Here is a 23,066-nt window from a genome sequence, read left to right on the forward strand (position 1 = left end):
CCCTAGTATAAATCTCACTTGATCATGGTATATGATCCTTTTAGTACATTGTTGTATTTGATTTGCTAATATTTTGTTGAGGATTTTTGCATCTATGTTCATCAGTGATATTGGCCTGTAATTTTCCTTTTTGGTTTTGTTCTTGTCTGGTTTTGGTATGAAGATAATGCTGGTCTTGTAACATGAGTTAGGAAGCATCATATCCTCTTCAATTTTTTGGAAGAGTTTGAAAAGGATAGATATTAAATCTTCTTTGAGTATTGGGTAGAATTCACCAGAGAAGCCATCTGGTCCTGGACTTCTGTTTTTTGGGAGGTTTTTGATTACTGTTCACCCTCTTTACTTGTGATTGGTCTATTCAGATTCTCTCTTTCTTTTTGATTCAGTTTTAGGAGGTTGTATGATTCTAAGAACTTATGCATTTCTTCTAGGTTATCCAGTTTGTTGGTGTATAGCTCTGCATAGTATTCTCTTATAATCCTTTGTATTTCTGTGATATTTATTGTAATTTCTCCTCTTTCATTTCTGATTTTATTTAGTTCAGCCCTCTTTCTTTTTTTCTGAGTGAGTCTGCCTAACGGTTTGTCTATTTTATCTTTTCAGAGAATCAGCTCTTAGTTTCATTGATCCTTTCTGTTGTCCTTTTTGTCTCTATTTCATTTGTTTCTGCTCTGATTTTTATTATTTCCTTCCTTCTACTGACTTTGGACTTTGTGCTTCTTTTTCTAGTTCTTTTAGGTATAATGTAAGCTTGTTTATTTGAGATTTTTCTTGTTTGTTGAGGTAGGCCTGTATTGCTATAAATTTCCCTCTTAGTACGGATTTTGCTGCATCCCATATGTTTTGGTATGTTGTGTTTTCATTTTCATTTGTCTTCAGATATTTTTTGATTTCTCCTTTGATTTCTTCATTGACCCAGTAGTTGTTCAGCAGCATGTTGTTGAGTCTCCACATATTGTGACTTTTCCAGCTTTCTTCTTGTAGTTTATTTCTAGTTTCATAGCATTGTGGTCAGAAAAGATGCTTGATGTGATTTCAGTCTTCTTAAATGTATTGAGGCGTGTTTTGTTTCCCACCATATGGTCTGTCTTTGAGAATGTTCCATATGTACTTGAGAAGAATGTGTATTTTTCTGTTTTTGGATGGAATGTTCTATGTATAATATCTGTGAAGTCCATCTGGGCTAGTGTTTCATTTAAGGCCACTGTTTCCTTGTTGACTTTCTGTCTGGATGATGTACCCATTGATGTAAGTGGGGTGTTAATGTCCCCTACTATTATTATGTTGCTGTCCGTTTCTTCCTTTAGGTTTGTTAATAGTTGCTTTATATGCTTTGGTGCTCCTATGTTAGGTGCCTATATGTTAGTAAGTGTTACGACTTTTTGTGGGAATGTCCCTTTTATCGTTATATAATATCCATCTTGGTCTTGATAATTGTTATCTTTTTTGGCTTGAAGTGTACTTTGTTTGATATAATTGTAGCTACACCTGCTTTCTTTTGATTGCCATTTGCTTGGAGTATCATCTTCCATCCCTTCATTCAGGACCTATGTTTGTCTGTAGAGCTGGGGTAGATCTCCTGGAGGCAGCATCTTTTTAATGCATTCAATCACTTTGTGTCTTTTGATTGGTGAATTTAATCTATTTACATTTAGAGTGATTATGGATATATGAAGGCTTAATACTGCCATTTTATCTTTAGTTTTCTGTTTGTTTTTCTTCATCTTTTAAAATGGTTATAGTAGTATTTTACCTCACAATTGAGAGGGTTGAATTTGATAATGTGTGTAAAACACCAAGCATGGTACCTGCTATACAATAAGAACTTAGTAAGTGGTAGTAGTTTTTACCTTGTCTTCTAATTCATACCAAAGTACAAATGGCTTCTCTCTCTCATTGTTTTTTCTTTTTAAAACACATCAATATTTAATTGGCAAAGTTTCAAGTCTTATAGCAGAGACAGTTTTTGAGCAAGTGGCCATTAGATCCTACTACTCATTTTATTTACCTGTGAGTATGTGGTCTTACTCTTGAGGAGGAGAAAATAGTGAAAGGAGCATTTGAGGAGACCTTGGATCTATGACTTAGAGGGCGGCCAGATTTCCTACTGCTGTAACTTTGGTATCATGTGGTGCTCAGCTGGGGGTTTCAGTTGTTCTTAAGCAGTCTGAAGAGGGATGAGACTTTGATATTCTGGGGATGATTTTCCTTAAGGTGAGATCAGCCTTGTCTCCTAACTTGAAACTTTGGCTATTTGTATTCTACATTTCATTCTTTTACTTTCCACATATATCTTTTTAATGCTGCATTTGTTCGAGTTGACAAACCATAAGTCTGTTTCTTTCATTCAAAAGAAAAACAGCAAATCTTTATATGTTAACCTGATGATTTTAAGTCTATAATTGAAACATTAAAGCTAAGGTATAATTCACTTTTCTTGTTATTTGTTTACTTTGATTTGTCACCATTAAATAGTGTTTTAAACTAGAAAAAAACTACATGAAAAAACTCATAATAGATTTTTTTTCTAATAGTTAACGATGTTTGAAAGGAAAAAGTAAAGAAATGTCTTGGTTTTTTTAGGTCTTATGGAAGTGTATTTAAAGCAATACATAAGGAATCTGGTCAAGTTGTGGCAATTAAACAAGTACCTGTTGAGTCAGATCTGCAGGAAATAATCAAAGAAATTTCCATAATGCAGCAATGTGACAGGTATGTAGAGATTTTATTTATACTTTCATTTTGATGAGTTTTGCTAATAATGTATAATAAAATGTGTTCTTTGGTCATCTGTTTAGTTTTCTGACTTCCCATTGGAAGTGAGACTAATCCTTCAAGGAAGATGAGGATAGCTTTGTAGGGTTGTCTTTAGGACTTAACAGCTCTAAAGAAGAAATGATGTTATAAGGCAATAGGTGTTCATAGAAAATACTCAAGCAGTTTTCCCATTTTCGGAGCAAATTTATGGGTGAAAATTATTTTTGATGTTAACTGGCGGGGTCATTTAACAGTGTTTTTTATGTAATTGTTTTTACCAATTAAAACCAGTCATGTTTCATATGACTCTCATTCATTCAACAAACATTCACTGAACATCCCCAGTGGACCAGGTATTATGCCAGGATCTAGGAATACCAAGAGAACTAAGATAATGTTTTTCTTCTTGAGGGCCTGGTAATCTAGTTGAGAAGTCAGATACTTAAACAAATAACTATAATATAGCACAGTCACTACATTGACTGGTGCATGGGGTGATGTGAGAACAAGGAGGTAGGGCACCTATCTCAGCCAGGAGTCGGGAAGTCTTGAATGCTAAGGAAGAGTTAATTCAATCAGGAAGTGGAGGGATGAGGGAGAGTAAAGAGAATTACAGGTAGAGATGTGAAAAGTTTGAGATTATGTCTTCCTAAGTCCCCTTGGATCCTACCACATGGTGGTCACTCAAATACTGATGGATATTACTAATTTCTGTCTGGGTGACTCAATTGGAATATCCAGAAGGAACATCACATTTAACATTCTAAAACCAAGTTTTTAATTGTTGCACACAGACTTTTCAGATTCCTTTTCTGTTAATGGCATCATCATCTGCTTAGGCTTTCAACAACAAAACTGAGAATCATCTTTGTTTCTTTTTCTGATACTTCTGATGACACTAAATCTTACAGATTCTTCTTCTGAAATGTCTTCACTATCTTTATCCTTCTCTTCATTCCTTGAAAGAAGGAATCATATTTCTTAGCGTACATTACAATGCCTAGCACTATACTTTTTGTTGAATGAATGTGAATGAATATGGTATGCACAAGAAGTATGGGGAGGAGTATTAAGGTTGAGGGAACCCTAGGGAAATCTGGTCCTTGTTCTTGTTATGTACTGTAAACTACAAGGGAAAAGAAAAGTAAAGAATAAAAGAGGAAGAAAATATGAATAAAATTGTAGAAATTTTGTACCACTTTCTAGCAGAATGCCTTGTACATAGTAGGTACTTCTCAGATACTTGTTGAATGATTAAATAGATGGTGAAGCAGATATTGATAAAAAAATGGTTCCTGGCTTTTAGAATTGACTTTCAAATTCATACTGTACATATGAAATAATGAAGGCTCAAAAAAATTAGTAGGTTAAAAGATCCTCAAAATGCTAAAAGATAGGGCAAGTGAAAAATAAGCCAGGAAATGACAGGAGCAAGCATTACATTTTAGCTACTAATTACTAGTATTAATGTAGATGTGTTATTGAGAAATTGACATAGAAATGATTTGGAAGACAACAGTACAAATTGAGAAATTGCCACATAAAACAGTGGGATTTTGGTTAGAGAAAATGAGATTTGCATTTCTAAGATTGAAATATTTTTATAAATCTATTCAGCTGTTTGGGAATTTGGCAAATTGTCTTGATTTCTACAATCTAGGAAGAGACCAGAGAGTGTTTTAATTTTTTTTTGTTCATTTTAGTGAATATTAAACATGTGTGTAATACTGCATTTTGGCATAAATATTTGAGGGAGCTCGTTTGCATTGTTTATTGCTGAATCTTCTGTGTTGAGTCCAGTGCTTGGCACAGAGTAGGCATTTGATAAATATTTGTTGAATGAATAAATCATAGAATGTTAATGCTAGACTGGACCTCTGTAGGTCTATTAGTTTAGAGTTTTTCAAATGTACTCTGCTCTATGGAGGTGCTTCTAGAGGTATTTTCCTCAAACAGTGAAGAATTGAGCAGAATGAGAAACTTAATCATAACTTTTATCTTTTTTCTCTATTGGGGCTCATTGTGAAATTTTATTTGAGGAAAAGACTTCTGGTGCTAAAACATATTTAAGAACTATTTCACAGGTACAGAAAATGAGACCTAGAGATTTTACATAAATTGTCAAAGACCACACAGCTGATTAATGACCGGGATGCTATAAGAACCCACATTTGCTGATTCCAGGGCCAGTGCTAAAGAAAGCAATGTCTATAAAAAGATTCTAGCAGTTCAAAATAAAGCACTCTCAAGGCATTGCTAGGGATGGAGGCAAGAGCTGGTCAGCAATACTTGTGAATACTATGTGCTAGGTAATGTGGATACAAGGGAACTGCAATTGACACAGACCCTACACTCCTGGTGCTTACACTCTAGGGAAGGGACTTCTCATATCTAAACAAAGAGAAATGTGTTGTTATCACATGCATCAGGGCACACAGTTATTCATTTGACTAATGCATATTGAGTACTAACTCCTGAGGGTAGATCTCATGTGCTACACATAAGAGATATAACAATGAATGAGTCTCAGACTTCAGAGGGACTTTCAGTCAGATGGAAGAGACAGATGAATGGACAGACTATTTCAGCAGTGTGATAAGAGCTGTGATGGGGTAAATATGGGGAACTGTGTGGGTTGGAAGATGTATCAAACACCTCACCATTGAGGATTCAGGGAAAGCTTCCTCAAGGAGGTCATACCCAAGCTGAGTTCTGAAGGATGACTTAGATTTGCTGAGCAGAGAGGAGAGGCAATCCCTGTGGTGGGAATAGCATATTTCTAGCTGGCCTGCTCAGAGACTTCTGCCAAAGCAGCTCCTCTCCTATCTGTTCTCTTTGCTGATGTTTCTGGGGTAAGATTCCATTTGAACACTGTTTCTGAGGCCAAAAAAAGAAAAGTTTGAAAATCACTGTATTGAAGAATTCATGATGAACTTTGGCAATTTCTATCAGTTCATGTACAGTCATGGGTCACTTAATGGTGGGGACACGTTCTAGAAATGCATTGTTAGGCAATTTTGTCATTGTAGGAATATCATAGATTGTTCTTACACAGATCTAGATGTACCTACTACACACCTAGGCTATATGGTACTAATCATATGGAACCACCATTGTATATATGGTTCATTGTTGATGAAACGTTATTGTGTGGTATGTGACTGTATGTGTATATTTGTTTTTGGGTAGGCCAAGGAATAAATTGCTATAATTTAGATTTATATTGGAAACAGTTCAGTTTTCATAGGAGAATATTCACATTGCCTTGGTAAAAGCACTATATTACCCCTATTAAGTTTAGAACACTATTAAGATGGTAGAAGGATGTTAATAAAACTTATGTAATGAAAAATAGCCTTTTCTTTGGTATTTTAGTTATTACATGCTCATAATGGGAAGACTTTAAAAACTATATCTTAGAAAATATTTGCAAAAGACTTACCTGATAAAGGACTGTTATCCAAAATATACAAAGAATTCTTAACACTCAATAATACAGACAGCCCAATTGAAAAATGAGCCAAAGACCTTCACAGACACCTCACCAGATAATAAATACAGATGGCAAATAAGCATATGAAAAGGTGCTCCGCATCATATATCATCAGGGAAATGCAAATTTAAAACAACGAGATACCACTATACACCTATTAGAATGGCCAAAATCCAGAGCACCGACAAAACCAAGTACTGGCAACAATGTGGAGGAACAGGAACTTCCATTCATTGCTGGTGGGAATGGAGAATAATACAGCCACTTTAGAAGTCAGTTTTGCAGTTTTCTTACAGAACTAAACATACTTTTAACCATATGATTCAGCAGTCATGCTCCTTGATATTTACCGAAAGCAGTTGAAAACTTATGTCCACACAGAAACCTGCACATGGATGTTTATAGCAGCTTTATTCATAATTACCAAAAATTTGGAAGCAACTAAGATGTCCTTCAGTAAGTGAATACATAAATAAACTGTGGTATATCCACAAATGGAGTATTATTTAGCACTAAAAAGAAATAAGCCATCAAGCCATGAAAAGCTTAAATGCATATTACTAAAATGAGAGAAGCCAGTGTGGAAAGACTACATACTGTATGATTCCAACTATATGATATTCTGGAAAAGGCAAAACTATAGAGACAAGAAGAAGATCAGTGGTTGCCATGGGTTAGGAGGGTGGGATGGATGAACAGGCGGGGCACAGAGGATTTTTTGGGCAGTGACACTACTCTGTATGATAGTATCGTGGTAGATACAGTCAGTATACATTTGTCATAGAATGTACAACACTCATAGAATGTATACAACCAAAAGTGAACCCTACTGTAAAGTATGGACTTTGGGTGATGATGATGTGTGAAAGTAGATTCATCAGTTATAACAAATGTACCACTCTGGTGGGGGATGTTGATTTTGGGGGAGGCTATGCGTGTCTAGGGGCAGGCAGTATATGGGAAATCTCTGTAGATTTCACTCAGTTTTGCTGTGAATTGAAACCTGCTCTAAAAAATGAAAGTCTATTAAAAAAATATCTGAAGCAAGACATGGTTTTCTTTGATTAAGATGAAATTCAAGTTAATATAAAAATGTTAATTACTTTAGGCAGTAAAAATTAGCATTTGAGAGCCAGCCCTGATGGCCTAGTGGTTAAAAGTTCAGATGCTCTCTGCTTTGGCGGCCTGAGTTTGGTTTCTGGGCACGGAACCACACCACTGTCTGTCGGTAGCCATGCTGTGGTGGCGGCTCACATAGAAGAACTAGAAGGACTTACAATTAGAATATACAACTATGTACTAGGGCTTTGTTGAGGGAATAAAAAAAAAGAGAGGGAGATTGGCAACAGATGTTAGCTCAGGGTGAAACTTTCCAAGCAAAAGAAAAAAAAAAAAGATTAACATTTGAGTTTCCATAAGAAGCTTAAACATAATGATTCAGTCCAAATAACTTGTACCATGAGTAGTGCTTACATAAGGTGCAAATAGATAAAAAGAGTTTGTAGTGCTTTTTCTGTTTTTTCCCTCTGGCTTATTTCTGTTTTTATACTATTTCTATTTTGAGTTATGATATTAGAGGAAGACTGTTAGGGTAAAGGGTGTAGGGGAGATGTGAAATGGAGACAGTGGCATGGAAAGGTTATGATCATTGGCATGAGATGAGAGGAAGCCAAAAAAAAACAAAAAAAGAGGGGAAGATGATATGTAGTTTCATTGGGCTGAAGGTGTTAAATAGGGGAAGGGAAGTAAATGAATGGGACGGGAGAATGAAACCATTGGCGGATGGCACAGGAGAAAGGAGTAGAATATGGCTCATGATTGTCACCCCAGTTATCAAGGATCATGTTTCACCTTTGCTTCCTGGTGTATATTGTAATTTGACTTGTGTCTTCCTTGTCCCTCCCCCAAATGGAATTTTCAAAGTCCTATTTGACTGTTTAACTGTACCAAGAATATACAGAATTGCTGGGTTTTTATACATCCTGTCAGTGCATATGGACATTCTTAGGCATTATGGCTGAATTAAAACTTTGTGTATTTCTTAAAATTATGTAAATAACACTGAGCTAGTGTTTTGAAGGAAACTCTCTCTTCTTCCTCTCCAGCCTTTAATAAGCAATATAGTAGTTAAAAAACAGATGTTAGGATATCTAAATAATTGTACTGTTAGCTAACTTGCCAGCTAGAGTGAACAGTGTCACGTTTGGCCCCCAACTATCCTGCATCAGATAATCCTCTTTAAATACTATTTAATTGTATTATTTTCTTGCATAAATTCTGTCAGAGGTTCCCCACTGCCTGGACTACCTTTTCTTCTTTGTTACTAGTCTAAAGTCTACCCATTTTTCTCCATAGCATCTGCCACTAGGCCATGTATGTTGTTCAGTGAATGTTTGTTGATTATTTTAAAATGGTACATGAATAAAGGGTGAATGAATTTGAATGAATGACATCTATGTCAGTGGAAACAGACTGAGTTAGAAGTCCTAGGACTTGAACTCGCTGAGCCTATTTATATCTATATTTGTAATTTTTTTTAAATGATGGTTTTAAATTTTAATCATTAATTTGCCAGTCTTAAATTTATATTCAGTGTGCGATTAAGGGGAGGCATAGTGGATAAAACAAAGAAGAAAACTTGCTTATTGTCTCCTAGCTTGCCGGTCTACATCATTATCAAATTGTGTTAAGTGTACCTCGAAAATATGTCTTAAAGTTTTTCTCTTTTCTATTTCTTCTACTGCCACTCCAAGCCACCAACATCTCTTTTTTAAAATGTAGGTTTTATTATTATTCAGGTTTGGTGAAACTGACAGATCAGGAGATAGATTGTTACAGATTGTTGTTGTTGCAGATCCCAAGAGGAGGGAGCCCCCCACGCAAGGGGGAATGAGAAGAGGAGGGAGGACCATACGGGGAAGCATCAGGGTCAGTTAGGAGGCACAGGGAGAGAAGGGAAAATGTGGGCAAGAGCCTTTATTGTGGTTTCTCTGGGAAGGAATGGATGAGACAGGGTAAACAGGTGTAGAATTGACTAGTTTGAATAATGTCACTGGGCTCTGGGGCATGAGGATGCCCCCTAGTTGTCTGGTATGTGGCCTTGGGGTGATTAGGGCAAGGGAATACTGGCCTTGGAGGTGGTGGGGGTATGGACTCCAGATTGGTTTGTTTGCCTATGAACAGTACACTCACAGGTGCTATCTCTGGGAATCAGCTAACCCTGAGAGGAACAGTGGTGGCATTGTCAGCAGGTCCCAGATGTGAAAGCATCACAAGTACAGAAAGTAAAAAGATTGGCTTAATACTATCTTTTGCATGCATAGACTAACGTAACCTTCTAACTGGTCTACCTGTGTCCATATTTGCTTTCTTACAATCTAGCTTTGATGCAGCAGCCAGAGAACTCTTAAAAGTAAAATTGGATCGTATCATTCCTCTGCTTAAAATTCTTCTCTGATCTTTTCTTGCATATCTAATAAAGCACAGTCTCCTTACGCTGCTTTTGAGGCCTTTCGTTATCAGGCTCCTGCCTCCATCTGCAACTACATTGTATTCTACCTTATTCTTCACTCACTTTATTCTAGGCACACTGATCTTTTGATTCCTTGTAAATGATTTGCTCTTTCCTCGGGGCCTTTGCACAGACAGTTCTTGGTGCCTGGATGCTCTTTATCTGGTTAACTTCTAGCCAACCTTTGAATCTTAGCTTAAATGTTATTCCTTTGGGGAGGCCTGAATTAGGTCCCTTCTGTTAATTTTTCTATGATTGTTTGTTTGCTCACTTACTCATTGCTTTTGTTTGTACATATAAGAAGGGAAGACTGAGGATAAAATGGAAGGCAAGACAGATTGTTACCTATCCTCATGGAGCTTCTTTTCTTCTGGGGGAGGCAGATAAAAGTCAATCACAAAGTAATTACAAGATGTTATAAGTACTTTAAAATAAAGTATTGGTATAGAAGATGTCAGAGGATGACCAATAGTAGACTACTATTATATATAAACAGTTGAAGCATTTCTTTCTTTTGCAAATCTAATTTGTAATCCATAGCCACTCAATGGAGAGAGGATATTTTATTGTTAAAGCTCACCCATGTCTACTTTCAAAGTTTTTTAATATATTCCAGTGCTTCCCAAGTCAGGGGCTACTATGGAATATGGATGTTATTCCATTCTGTCATGTGAACTAGGAGCAATGTTGTTTGCAGAAATGATGAATGCAAAATAAAGTCTCAGCCAGTTTATCTCATAGCACCGCTCCTTCTCTTCTTACCACAGTTAATAATTATATTTATTTGTGGACTTACTTCTCTAATACCTGTGTATTTCATGCTGGTATATGCTATATGAAAGTCAGAATTGTGTGGTTCATCACTGCATAGTGAACATCTGATCTAATGCCTGGCTTAAGTAGAGGGACAGTGAATGAATGTTGAATGAATGACAGAAACTGTATTTGGCTATGTGTCCTTAATGTGGCTGTTTAGGTCTATCTGCTTAAATTCTTTTCTAAGTTCAAGTTATTGAAGCCATGTTTCGTGATACAGAACTGTTGGACCTTGATCCATCTACTTGATTGTGTTTTAGAACGGGCCACGAAGTATTTCTTGAAGAGAATTTTACCTTTCCCCAAAGGCGTTCTCTGCCTGAGAGAGAGCTGCCTTTTCAGGTAGCTGCCCAGGTTAAAATCCCTAATTTTCATAAGAGTTGTCAATCCTACCCTTAGAATTGCTAATTACTTAGTGTATATTGTGAGATAATAGATTTTTCTGTGTGCTTTTCAGTGAACATAATCTTGAACTCATTGCTGCTGAACACTTTTCAAAGTTTTGAGTGAGAAAATGAATATTTAAAGAAGTTCTCTGAAGGCTATACAGTCTATCTTCTGGAGTGAAGCTTGGCTGTGGGTCTATATCAAAGTCACCTATAGAGCTTTTTAAAAGATCTTCTGAATTAGAACCTCTAAGGTGTGGGGCCTGGTGGTTCTGACGCACAGACAGGTCGAAGAGGTGTACTCTCTGTAAAGGTTTCTACACAGGCACTCATACCCCAAAGAAGTGTATGTAAAGAAAGCTTTTTTATGTTTCCCATAAGTTGAAGTTCTGGGTCTTTAAATTAGTTTCATTTGTTTGTAAACAAGCACTTTTCTTAAATGGTTCAGTGAACGTTTATGAACTCCTAATATGTACTTTCCATTCCCAACACCTAGCAAAGTTGAGTATGTTTGCAAATTTAACCTGTGAGATGGCGAGTAATGAGAGATGTGGGTAGAGAGGTAGACTTTGAAAGCTTTTGTATGTGATATGAAGCAGTTTAGATTTTTTTCTTTTGGTAATGGAGAGCTATTGGATTTTTTTTTTTTTAATCAGGAGAGCAATATGATCAGCTTATTTCACTTTTGTTTTAAAGGAAGGTAACCTTGTCAACTATATGAAGCATAGATTTGAATGGGGGAGAAAACTGACAGGGAGATCAGTTGGGAGGCAAGTCTGTGCAAGAGGTGACGAGGAGCAGTAGGGATAAAACAGGATTGAATTCTAGCCCTGTAGCTACCTGTTTTAGTTTAAGCCCTTCAACTCCAACCAGTCTGCTCTACCCTTGACTTCAAGACTTAGCTAAAATTGTAAAGGCTCTACTGAGAAGTCTTTCCTGACAGCCTTCTCTTCACCTCTTCTTTTAGTGGTCTCTTTATGGTGGTCTTTTATAGTACTTGCCATCTTTTGATGTTATTTTTTTCTTATTTGATTCCTAAGTCTTATTTATCTTATACTGATGCCACTTTTCATGATAGCTGCTACTAGGTAGAAATATCTATTGAACAAGTTGTCCCTTAAACATGCCATTCTTGGTTTTTCCCTTTCTATTTTTGTGTCTTTGCTCATGGCCTTGCTCTTTTCCTATATTTGTTCCCTGTCCACATTTTGAGGTTTTAACCTTTTTTTCTTAATTCAAGTCCCACCTGTTTACAAAGTTCTCTCTGATGGCTCCACCATGGTCACTTCCTCCTTTGAGCTCTTGTAGCATTTAAGCTGTGTACTTCTTATTTTATACTACTTTATATTTTTCATCTTTTTATGTATTCTGTGAATATGGATACACTGGCTCTTTGAGTTGGGTAAAATGTTTTACCAATCAGTGTATATAGCATACCCTTAATAAATATTAGTGGTAATGGACATTTGTCCCTTTCTAAGTCTTCCTAAAAACAACTTGGTTATAAACATAGTTTATTCTGTTCTGAAGGACGTAAAACCTCAGTTCAGAAATATTTTAAATTTTAATAATTGTAGTTATCTGAATTTAAAGCAAAAAATAAATTATAATTATTTTTTCTCCAGAATTTTAAAGGCCAAAAAAACTTTTTTGGCCTCATTGAAATATAGAGTATTTTAAAGTTGTGTGTTAATATTTGACTGAATGCAAAATCCTTTAGAAGATTTATATTTAAAATTCTTTAGTTAAAGGAAAACATTTTCATTCATTCCTTGTGTTGAATAGTAAGTCCTTTGCCAAAACAGCCTTATTTTCTTGGGACTCACTCAGAACATTTGAGCCTCCTCTGGTTTGTAATCCTGTTAAATTTCATCCGTGAATTAAAGCCTAATTCTGCACAGTTGGTGAACTCTACATATAGACAATTCGATGTATAATAGAAATTTACTCATTAAGTTTACTTATTGGAACATTATAAAATGTTGAAAATGCTTTGTATTGGGTTTAAGAAATACTTTTCTTTGGGAATTAACTAAGTTTAATTATTTATATATTTTTCTTTAGCCCATATGTTGTAAAGTACTACGGCAGTTACTTTAAGAACACAGACCTCTGGATTGTTATGGAGTACTGTGGAGCTGGCTCTGTCTCGGACATAATTAGATTACGAAACAAGACAGTAAGTATTTCTAAATTGCTTTGCTAATCTCGTTTCTAAAGATTCATATTTTAGAATCTGAGTAGGTAGTATTTTGTTATAAAGAAAATATTAGTGTGAAAAAAGAAAAGGTTTTACAGTGTGAAGGGATCTGATACAAGGTGTGAAAATCAGCCACATATCTTTGTATGACAAATTTAGGAGTCATATGATTGTTTAATTTATTTATTAGGATGATTTTTGGTAAGCCACTGAGAAACTATCATGGTACTCCTCGTCTTCATTTGGAATCAGTGTGCATAATTTTTATTAATGTGAGTTCAATGAATTATGGCTAGAATATTATTTAAAGTTCATACTATTCATGGTATTTCTTTAAGTTTTCTGTATTATAATCTATGGCTGGTAAACAGTTGAAGTTTTATGTTTCTGAATTTTTAAAAATAATTGAAAAACAGTTTTTGTCTTTATTTTCCCAAATATTGTCAGGATGTTTGAAAGTGATAGAGCTAGCTCATAATTTTTATTTTTGTGAATTCAGCTTAGTGAACACCAATGTTATTTAATAATAGCTTTTTATGGTTATGTTTTAACACTAAGTAAAAGAGCTATTTACAAAATTGTTTACTTTAGGCTACCAACGCATCTAATTTACTTGGATAATTTATAAGGACAAAAGTGACCTTTTTATCTGTGAATGACTAAGAATAATAATCAGTGAAATAATTTGTAACTCTGTAGAATGGTAACCCATATGACATGACTATATTCCGTTATTGTATGTTGTCAGACATGTTTCAGTAAAATACGTTCAGAAAAATACTTAACTACTTGAGTCAATTTGTGGTTAACCAGAATCATTTTAAAGTTTGATTGGGGAAGTACGTTGTAAGTTTATCCTACTAATTTTTTTTCTCTTAGACAAAATAAAGTAAATAGGATTTTTTTTTAAAGGACGTGAAACAGAAGTTAAAGTAATCCCTGTTTTGACAGAATGGATTAAGTGATTTGTGACATTCTAATTACATATTTTAGAATTTCTATGCTTAACTAGCATTTATGTAAATCAGATGACTCTTGAGTGGCAGAACAATGGTCTAATTGAAAATAATTATATTCTAGTTAGAGAAGTGTTTTAAAACATTTCAGGCTATAAACTCAGTACATTTGGGCCTGGGTGGCATGGAAGAGTCTTATTCCTAGATAAGAAAAAGAACCCAGAGCTGCAGGAGATGGATCAGGAGCTGTAGGTATATTGTCTTTGGGAGTTGCATTGATAACAGCTCCTGTTAAATCTCAAGAATATTTGTATCCTACTTTTCCTTAATTTATGTATTATCTAAAGAGAGTACCATTGTTGTGAAGGTTAGCAATATTATAAGGATATGTAGCATCCTTTTTTTTAAATGCCTGGATGTTGTAAATATTTGTCATTTTATAGGAATGATAATCTTCATTTTCTGAATTTCAGAGGCATGGCTGTTACTGAGTGGCTGGCTTTCAAAAATGTGACCATGAAACAGTTGTCTTTCATCTATTAAAACCCACTCTAGTAGTGGATTGTTTTCATGACCACAGAACAATCTTTTCCTAAGAGTCTGGGAACTTTTTTTTTCTTAGGGTTTATATACTGTTTTGTTTTTTGTTATATGCTTTGTTGTTTTTGTTCTGTATACATTTTAAACAGCAGAAGGCATTCTTATTATTGTTTTATGTTGTCAGTGTTTGTGTTTATATTTATGCTTTTTACGGCTCTTTATCCTTTTCTGCATTTCTTAGTTGCCTGAAGAAAAATGTCCTTTAGTGGTTCCTTCTGTGTGGTAATGATGGTGATAAGATCTCAGGTTTTTTTGTATGAAAATGTTATTTCACTTCTTTTTTGAATGATGTATTTGCTGGGTAAAGAATTCTAGGTTGGCAGTTTCTTTTAGATTTTTGATTTGTTTTTGATAAAAATGACTCTTGGAGAACCACCTAAGTAACATACTTTTTGTAGAATTATGCTTGTTTTTGAAAGAAATATCATTAGGAATGAAGTGTTCTTGAGTTTTGATTATCAATTCCTATCTATTTTTTTTTTTTAATTTTATTTATTTTATTTTTTTCCCCCAAATCCCCAGTAGACAGTTGTATGTCATAGCTGCACATCCTTCTAGTTGCTGCATGTGGGATGCGGCCTCAGCATGGCCGGAGAAGCGATGCATCGGTGCGCGCCCGGGATCCGAACCCCGGGCCACCAGCAGCGGAGCGCGCGCACTTAACCGCTAAGCCACGGGGCCGGCCCAATTCCTATCTATTTTTAATCAAGTGATTCCTTGAAAATTAAAAGCACAGGAAAAAACATTTGATTAAGTTACACACCTTTTAAAAAACATTTAAGTTCAATCTTTTTAGCCTGAGGTGTAACACCGTTTATCTTACCTCTATCCTATCTGTACAACTTCATAACTTGTCACTTTTATTATGCTCTTTAAACTCCATAATAAGAACTGGCTCCTAGAATAACCACTGGATTTGTATTTTGTTGTTTTGGTATATGCTATTGCCTCATCTTCTCCATTCCCTTTCCATGTTTCCCATACCCCCAGTCTTTGCCTAGTGAATTTGCATCCATGAAGGACTAGCTCAAATATCACCTCCTCTTTGAAACTTTTCCTATTTTCCCAGCTAGTTTCTTAACTATTTCATAATTGGTAATTGATTGATTAATTAATTAGGTAAGTCTTTATTGCATATTCACTCTTACATAAAGAAAGAGCACAATGAATAGCTGCCATTATTATTATAATTATAATTATTATTATTATTTTACATATTTTGACTACTAGGTAGACTGAACATGTTTTCATATGTGTATTGGCTCTTTTATTCCCTTTTTGTGCCTGTCTTTTGCCTTTGCCATTGTGTTTTGCTGTTGTTGGCCTGTTTCTTATCAGTTTTCAGGATTGCCTGACAGTTTGCTAATAGTTATATGAGCACTTCTCATATCATTTTAAAAGTCATAAAATCAATTACTGATTATCAAAATATATATTAAAGAAGGAGCTTCAAAATATCTCTTTCAGAGGTTTTATGCCTTTACTTATACTTTTTCTTTGGGAAACATCTAGGAAAAGATAAAGGCATAGAATTAAGTTTGGGGGTTAATTAGGCATATTCCAGTGATTGGAACTGGGGTTGAGTAGCAAAGGGTTGTGATTGTGTCTATTTAAGTGCTGCTGCTTAACATGGGGCAGATCATAGAGTTGCATTGGAGCTAATAATGAATGGTAATTGTGGTAGTTAATGGTAGTGGTACTAGAAGTAGGATGAAGGTGAAACTCTTCTATATTCTAATGGGTGATAAAGGTTTCTCTGAGTCTCCTCATTGCATTATGAGTAAATATCACTATTTATTAGTATGCATTGAATCTTTGGGTTTATAAATATTGAGGGATCCATAAATAAATATATATGAGTTAAATTCCTGATTTCTGTGATCAAACTCACAAATATAGCTTAAGTCCTGGTATCATATATATTTAGTAACTGACTTTTTTTTTTTAAAGATTTCTTTTTTTTTTTTTAATAATTTTATTTATTTTTCCCCCAAAGCCCCAGTAGATAGTTGTATGTCATAGTTGCACATCCTTCTAGTTGCTGTATGTGGGACGCGGCCTCAGCATGGCCAGAGTAGCGGTGCGTCGGTGTGCGCCCGGGATCCGAACCCGGGCCGCCAGCAGCGGAGCTCGTGCACTTAACCACTAAGCCACGGGGCCGGCCCAGTAACTGACTTTTTTTTACGTAAAATTTTAACCATCTTTTAAGTTTGGTGAAACCTATGTGTAGATGGCTATACTGTGGTGTCCTGTACTGGGAAATCACATTTAATTCGTCAGCTTTTAGAGTTCGGGAGAAGAGTAGTTGCAGTTGTATACCCCTACTATAAGCCACTCAAGGGCAGAAATTTTTATATGTTCATCTTGGAAATATTCCAGTACCTGGAACAGCTACTGGCATCTAGCAAACTTTTGATAAATATCTGTTAAACTGAAACAGGATCAATTCCTTGGCTGCTTATCTTGTGAATATCAAACAACCCTACCCACCTATTCAGTGTTATATTTTTGTAGGTAATTTTCGTGGCTACTACTGTTTAGTGTTAATAATGTAGGTTATTGAATAGATATGCTGATATACCAAAGAAAGGCCTTAAAAAGCGTGCTTACTGGTAACCTTGGAATGTGTGAAATAACAGCATCTGTTGCATTAGTTCCCTGATTTTTGCATAAGTTATATATGTATATGAATTTAATTTTTTGCTTGTTTTTCCAAGTGTATATCTTGATAACTTGAACCTTAGGCCTCCTTTGGCTGATGAAAAAGAAACTTGTCTTTTTGTTGTTGTTAATGGAAGTTACTGTTAGTATTATTTTTTTGAGTGTTTTCAAGTTTAAAAAGAATAAAAGTCTAGTATTTATGGGAACAAATAAATAAAATACTTTTTTATTATGGGAATAATTTTGAAGATTTTCTTGAGAAAATATTTTTTAAAAAACAATATATTTTATATTAAATGTCATTTTAACATCTAAACTTTTATGCATCTCAAGTATTATATACTATAAGCTAGAAATACACAACTCTGTGAAATTGAAGCTTTTTAAAGATTATATTTTTGATTAGAGACTTCAAGACGATCTTTACTTACATAATTGTTAAGCTATGCCTTGACATATGGAAGAAATAGAGTCTATGTCTTAGATACTTATTGTGTACTTGGAAGTATTCTAAAAAAATACCTAAGGTTATTCTCTCCCATCTTGGCCCATGTTTTGATTTGACCACTTATTTTAATTTAACCTAGCACTATGGATTTTAATTTTGGCTCTTCCACAGACTAGTTTTATGATCTGTGCAAGTCATGTAACTGACAAGAACTTCAGCTTCTTCATGTGTTAAATAATAAGTAACATTTGGGTAGTGCTTTACATTTTACTTGGCCTTTTTATTAATATTTTGGTTGAATGGAAAGGTTGAAAACACATTTATTGATCTAGGCCTAGTGCTCTGCACTAGAGATCCGAATAACTAATAAATGTACTGCTGTTGTTGCATTGTTTACATACTAGTTGAGGCAACACACAATGTAAAAAGCTAAATTTTGTTTCTGTAAAGAGTTAGAGTTCTTTAGGAGCAGTAAAGGAAATGCACTTAACCTACCATGGAAGTTCAGAGAAACCTTCATAGGAAAGAGAACTCCTTAGCAGATTCTTGGAAGAGGAGGAGTCATCATCTGTCCTTAGAATGCAATCTCCACAAGAGCAGGGTTTTTTCACCTTTGTTCACTGTTTCATCTTTGCTCCTAGGACAGCCTGGCATGTAGGATGCTCGGTAAATAGTTTTTTTGTTGCATGCATGCATGAATGAATGAATGAATGAGTCAGAGAAGAAAGGGCAAAGAATATCTTGGAAGAGGAAACGATGGTATGCTAAAATTATATTTCCATCTCTGCAAGTCCTGTTTCATACTCTTAGGTCACCTGAAGAATGTTCGCAGCATCTGGTTTAAAATGGATTTTTTTCTCACACTTAATTGCTCAAAATCATTGCCACATTTTAGTTTGATGGACCTATGTTGGGATCATGATGTTGTTACATAAGTTTTTGTTTTTCCTTTTTTGTGTTGAAATAAGTAGCGTATGCCATCTTTATCATTTAGCTAATGTCTTCTAGCTTCTTAACTCATTTTATCTGTTTCCTGGAATTGATGTGATTCTTCTTTGAGAAGACGTTCTTTGGAGCTTCCTGATTTCTTGTTCTAATGCGGACTCATTGCTTTTTAGGTCTGCTGTACAGCTGCATCTTTGGAATTTCTTTTCACTGGACTCCTGGGTTAGTGCCACCGTTTTCTTGTATATTTCCTATTTCCTTGGTTTTCACCCTTGTTTTGTATTCTTCCTAAACTATCTTCTTCATAATACAAGAATAGGAGGTCAACTATTTGAGTCCTTGCATATCTGAAAATATCTTTATTTTGCTTTCACACTTGGTAGATAGTTAGCTTAGGTAGAATTTTACATTGAAAATAAGTTTCTCTCAGAACTTTGAGAGCTTTCCTCCTTTATCTTCTAGCATCCAGTGTTGCTATCGTTATAGCTAATGCCTGTCTATTTGTAGGTTTTTTCCCCCCAATCTGGAACTTTTTAGACTTTTTTCTTATCCTGATATTTCTGATGTTGCACAAGGAACAAGATATTTCATGAGGATGTGCCTAGATGTGAGTCCTTTTTATTAGTTATGCTCAGCATGCAGTCGTTTCTTTCAAATAAACACTTGTGTCTTTCTTTAGCTTTGGAAAAATTTCTTTGGTAATTTCCCCCTCTGTTTTCTTCATTGGATGATGAATCTCCTGAATTTTACTCTTTTTTTTTTTCTCCTAGGTTTTCTGCCTCTTTTTTGTCTTTTTGCCTTTTAAGGGTGGGGTAGGGGGTGGTTTCTTCAACTTTACTTTTTGACTCTTCTAATTGAACTTTTTATTTTAGCATTTATATTTTAATTTACAAGAACTCTTTCACTTTTGATTATTCCTTTTTTATAACATCTTGATGCTAAGATATGGATACAAAAGCTTTTCTAATCACTCTAAGAAAATTAAGTTTTTGGAAAAGTTATTTTCTGTTTCCTGAATCATCCCTGTTTCCTCTGGGGTTATTGTTCACTTGTTTTATTTATCCTGGTCTTGCCCATGGCAGGCTGACCAGCAGGAAGGCTGACTAGCACTCGCTGGAAGCATTGGGACAATGCTCTTTGACTGGCAGGTATAATGTTGGGGTGATTGGACCGGGAACTGGCTTTTAGGGGAAAGGGCCCACAGAGCCACTTTGTTCAGTTTCTTGAGAGAGGAGCCACTGCCCTCCCCTTGCCTTTTTTGGTTTAGGGATAAATGCCAGAATGCATGTAATCTGCTTGTACAGGGGCAGGGTAGGATGAGGAGCTGACTCTTGTTCCGTTTTCTTCTTTTCAGCTTTCGTGGAAAAGCTAACCACCTTTTCCATGTGCTTTCTCACTCCTGCCCTCCCTACCCAGTGGTTCTAACTTCAAGGGCCCCTGGAGTTTACTTGGTAATCACTCCTTTTGTTGCAGAGCCCTTCTTTGCCTGTGACTCCATAGAAATGCTTCTAAATTTATTGTATTCTCCTGTGATGATTCTTTTATTATTATTTTATTTTTTAAAAATTCTCTATCAGTTTAATGGGATTTCAGGAGGAGGAGAGACAAATAAACAACTACAAATTCAGGTTGGTTTTTGAACCTGAATCAATACTATTTCCCCCCTCCTCCTTGCCTTATATATACTATATGTACTTGCATATTCTTAGGTTAGTACAACTACTTTGAGGAGTAATTTGATAAACTCTTATAAAGTTGAATCTATATGCACCCTAGGATCTATCCAGCAGTTCTCCTCTTCTATCTGTACCCTAGAGAAATCCTAGCACAGTGTTACAGTGTGACATGGAAGAATGCTGTCACAACAGAAAATTAGAAGCAAATTTAAATGTTGATCAGCACTGGACCCTGGACTATAGGGTTACTGTTGTTCTTTCAGTTTCCATAATTTTGTAGCCCTTTGGTGAAGGCAAACTGAGAGTAGTGTTCTGGTTGAAACCTTTCAGAGTACCTAGTACCCAGCTGTATAGATGAGAATGACATTAAAATACCACATAAATTTTGTCTTAAAACTTATATGAACATTCAGTTTGGTTGGTATATAAGAGAAATTTTTAGTATCTGCCTTTACTAGGAGTAGATGTATTTCTGTGATATTGGGGTGGTGGTGGTGAGGGAACACAAAATAATGAAGAGGAAGTTTCGACTTCTAAGTTATATATGTGTATTTTCCTGAAGGCTGGTGGTAGACTTGTTATTTTGTAATGGACATAATTGGGAAAGTCAAGTTTTGTTTGTTTGTTTTTTGCATTTTTTTTGTTGATATCATAATAGTTTATAACATTGTGAGATTCCAGTTGTACATTATTATTTGTCAGTCACCATCTAAATGCACCCCATCACCCCTTGTGCCCACCCCCCAACTCCCTTCCCCTTAGTAACCACCAAACTGTTTTCTTGTCTGTGTGTTAGTTTATAGGGAAGGTCAAGTTTTATTTAGGCATCACTTCCTTAGAAGTGTGAAGGACGCATTAAGACAATTCTCACTGATTGTTAGTTTTATAACAGTGATTCTCAACTCCAGTGACAGACATTTGGTAGATATTATAAGATCAGTTACTTATATAGTATTGATATGTGCCAGGCACTATTCTGAACACATTACATATATTATTGCATTTAATCCTCATATAAGGATTGAACAACTGTGTGAGGTAAGAAATATTATTGACCTATTTTCCAGATGAGAACTGAATCATAGAGTGGTATAGTGGGAAAGAAAGAGTTGAAATTAAAGATAAGTGCTAGAGTTGAACTGTAGTAGTTCAGAGCACAGACTCGAGGGCCAGACTGGGTTTGAATCCTGCCTCTGCTACATACTAGCTGCGTGAACTTGGGCAAGTTTCTTAACTTCTCTGTGACTCATTTTCTTCAAATGGGCTAAGAAGACTACCCTACTTCATTGAGTTGTTCTGAAGATTACATATATGTACAGTACTAGGAGCAGCACCTGGCACATAAAGAGCCCTATGCGTATTTGTTGATGTTGTCATCATCATCTTATCGTCTCACTTATATAGATGGGAGGAGTGTCTTTGCATCTTGAACATTATCTATCAGATATGTTTGAGTAGAATAATACAGAGGACTATGGGACGAAGACAGAATTCTAGCATTCACCATTGATACTTTGAATTATCTTTGTTAATGAAGGATGTAATACACTTCATAAGATAGAGCTTACATTTTGGGTACAGTGAGAGATTTTTTAATAGAGCCAGGCAGTGGCTATTCAAAATATACTAGGATTTTTTTTTTTTTTATCTTAGTGCTCTTAGAAGTAATGTTTTGTGCATAATAGCCTTTTTAGTAAATGTTTGATTTGTTGTTATCTTAAAAATATATGTTCTGCCTTGATGTTATATACTACTTCAAACAGATTTTTTTTTTCTTAGGAAGGCATACCAATTTCTTATTGATTTAAGATTTATTTGGAACTTCAAATTTTGATATTATTTCCTAGTTAATAATAGGCATCTTTTTGATATGTGTGGATTTCTATTCCATAAAGTGCTTTTTGGGGTTTATATTTGCCTCTGTGTTATTGGACTAATTCATGTTTGACTTTCCTAATCATTTTGTTGCATGTTCCCCCTTTGTGTAATAGATACTAGTTCATACAGGATTTACAACTCCATATATATTAAGTGCATTTCTGTTGTCTTCTGATCTCTTTTTCAGGAATCTTTTCATGTGGGAAAGGATTTTAAAATGTCTGTCCACTGACCATTTTCATAGTAGAGTATCAGTTCTCTTTCTCTTCAGATCAAGGGATTATAAGCAGCATGTATATATGTATATTTACATGTGGTGTAAGTAGTGAAAGCTTTCATTTTGAAGCACTAGTTGTGGGACTTTGTGATAGATTATTAATCTTTTTTTTTTGCCAGACATCTGCAATCCAGATTTCATGAAAGGCAACCTCTCTCTGCCCTTTTGTATATAATAATGGCTAAAATATTCTAGTTATGTTTTCTAATGTATGTACTTTGTTTTGAGCAGATGAGTGTTTTTCTGGAAGAACCCCATAAATTTTTTATTGTTTAAAAACCTTGGCTGTTTTATACCCTCAACTCTCCTTTTTTTGGGTGGGATGAGATAGAGTGGTGAGGGGTAGAAGAGAATTACTGAGTTGCTCTACTGTTTTCCCAGTGTTTTCCTCATGTTGAATACCTCAGAGGCCCATTAATATGTATGTATTCTTTTTCCCAAGAGAGAAGGAGTAAGAGGAGG

General features: G+C 35.3%; 1 protein-coding gene across 4 annotated transcripts in view; it reads left to right on the plus strand.

Annotated features, from left to right (window-relative positions):
• The window catches only part of STK3 (serine/threonine kinase 3), a 290,389-nt gene that overhangs the window by 60,354 nt on the left and 206,969 nt on the right, over window positions 1-23,066 (plus strand). For all 4 annotated transcript variants that reach the window (XM_087447596.1, XM_004431201.3, XM_087447594.1 and 1 more), the window contains 2 exons: window positions 2,584-2,712; window positions 13,028-13,142. In XM_087447596.1, coding sequence (XP_087303722.1) covers window positions 2,584-2,712; window positions 13,028-13,142 — 244 coding nt within the window. The remainder of the gene's footprint in view (window positions 1-2,583; window positions 2,713-13,027; window positions 13,143-23,066) is intronic.

This window comes from Ceratotherium simum, chromosome 23 (genome assembly GCF_057802395.1).
Source record: "Ceratotherium simum simum isolate JZ-2026a chromosome 23, ASM5780239v1, whole genome shotgun sequence".
NCBI classification, from domain to species: Eukaryota; Metazoa; Chordata; class Mammalia; order Perissodactyla; family Rhinocerotidae; genus Ceratotherium; species Ceratotherium simum.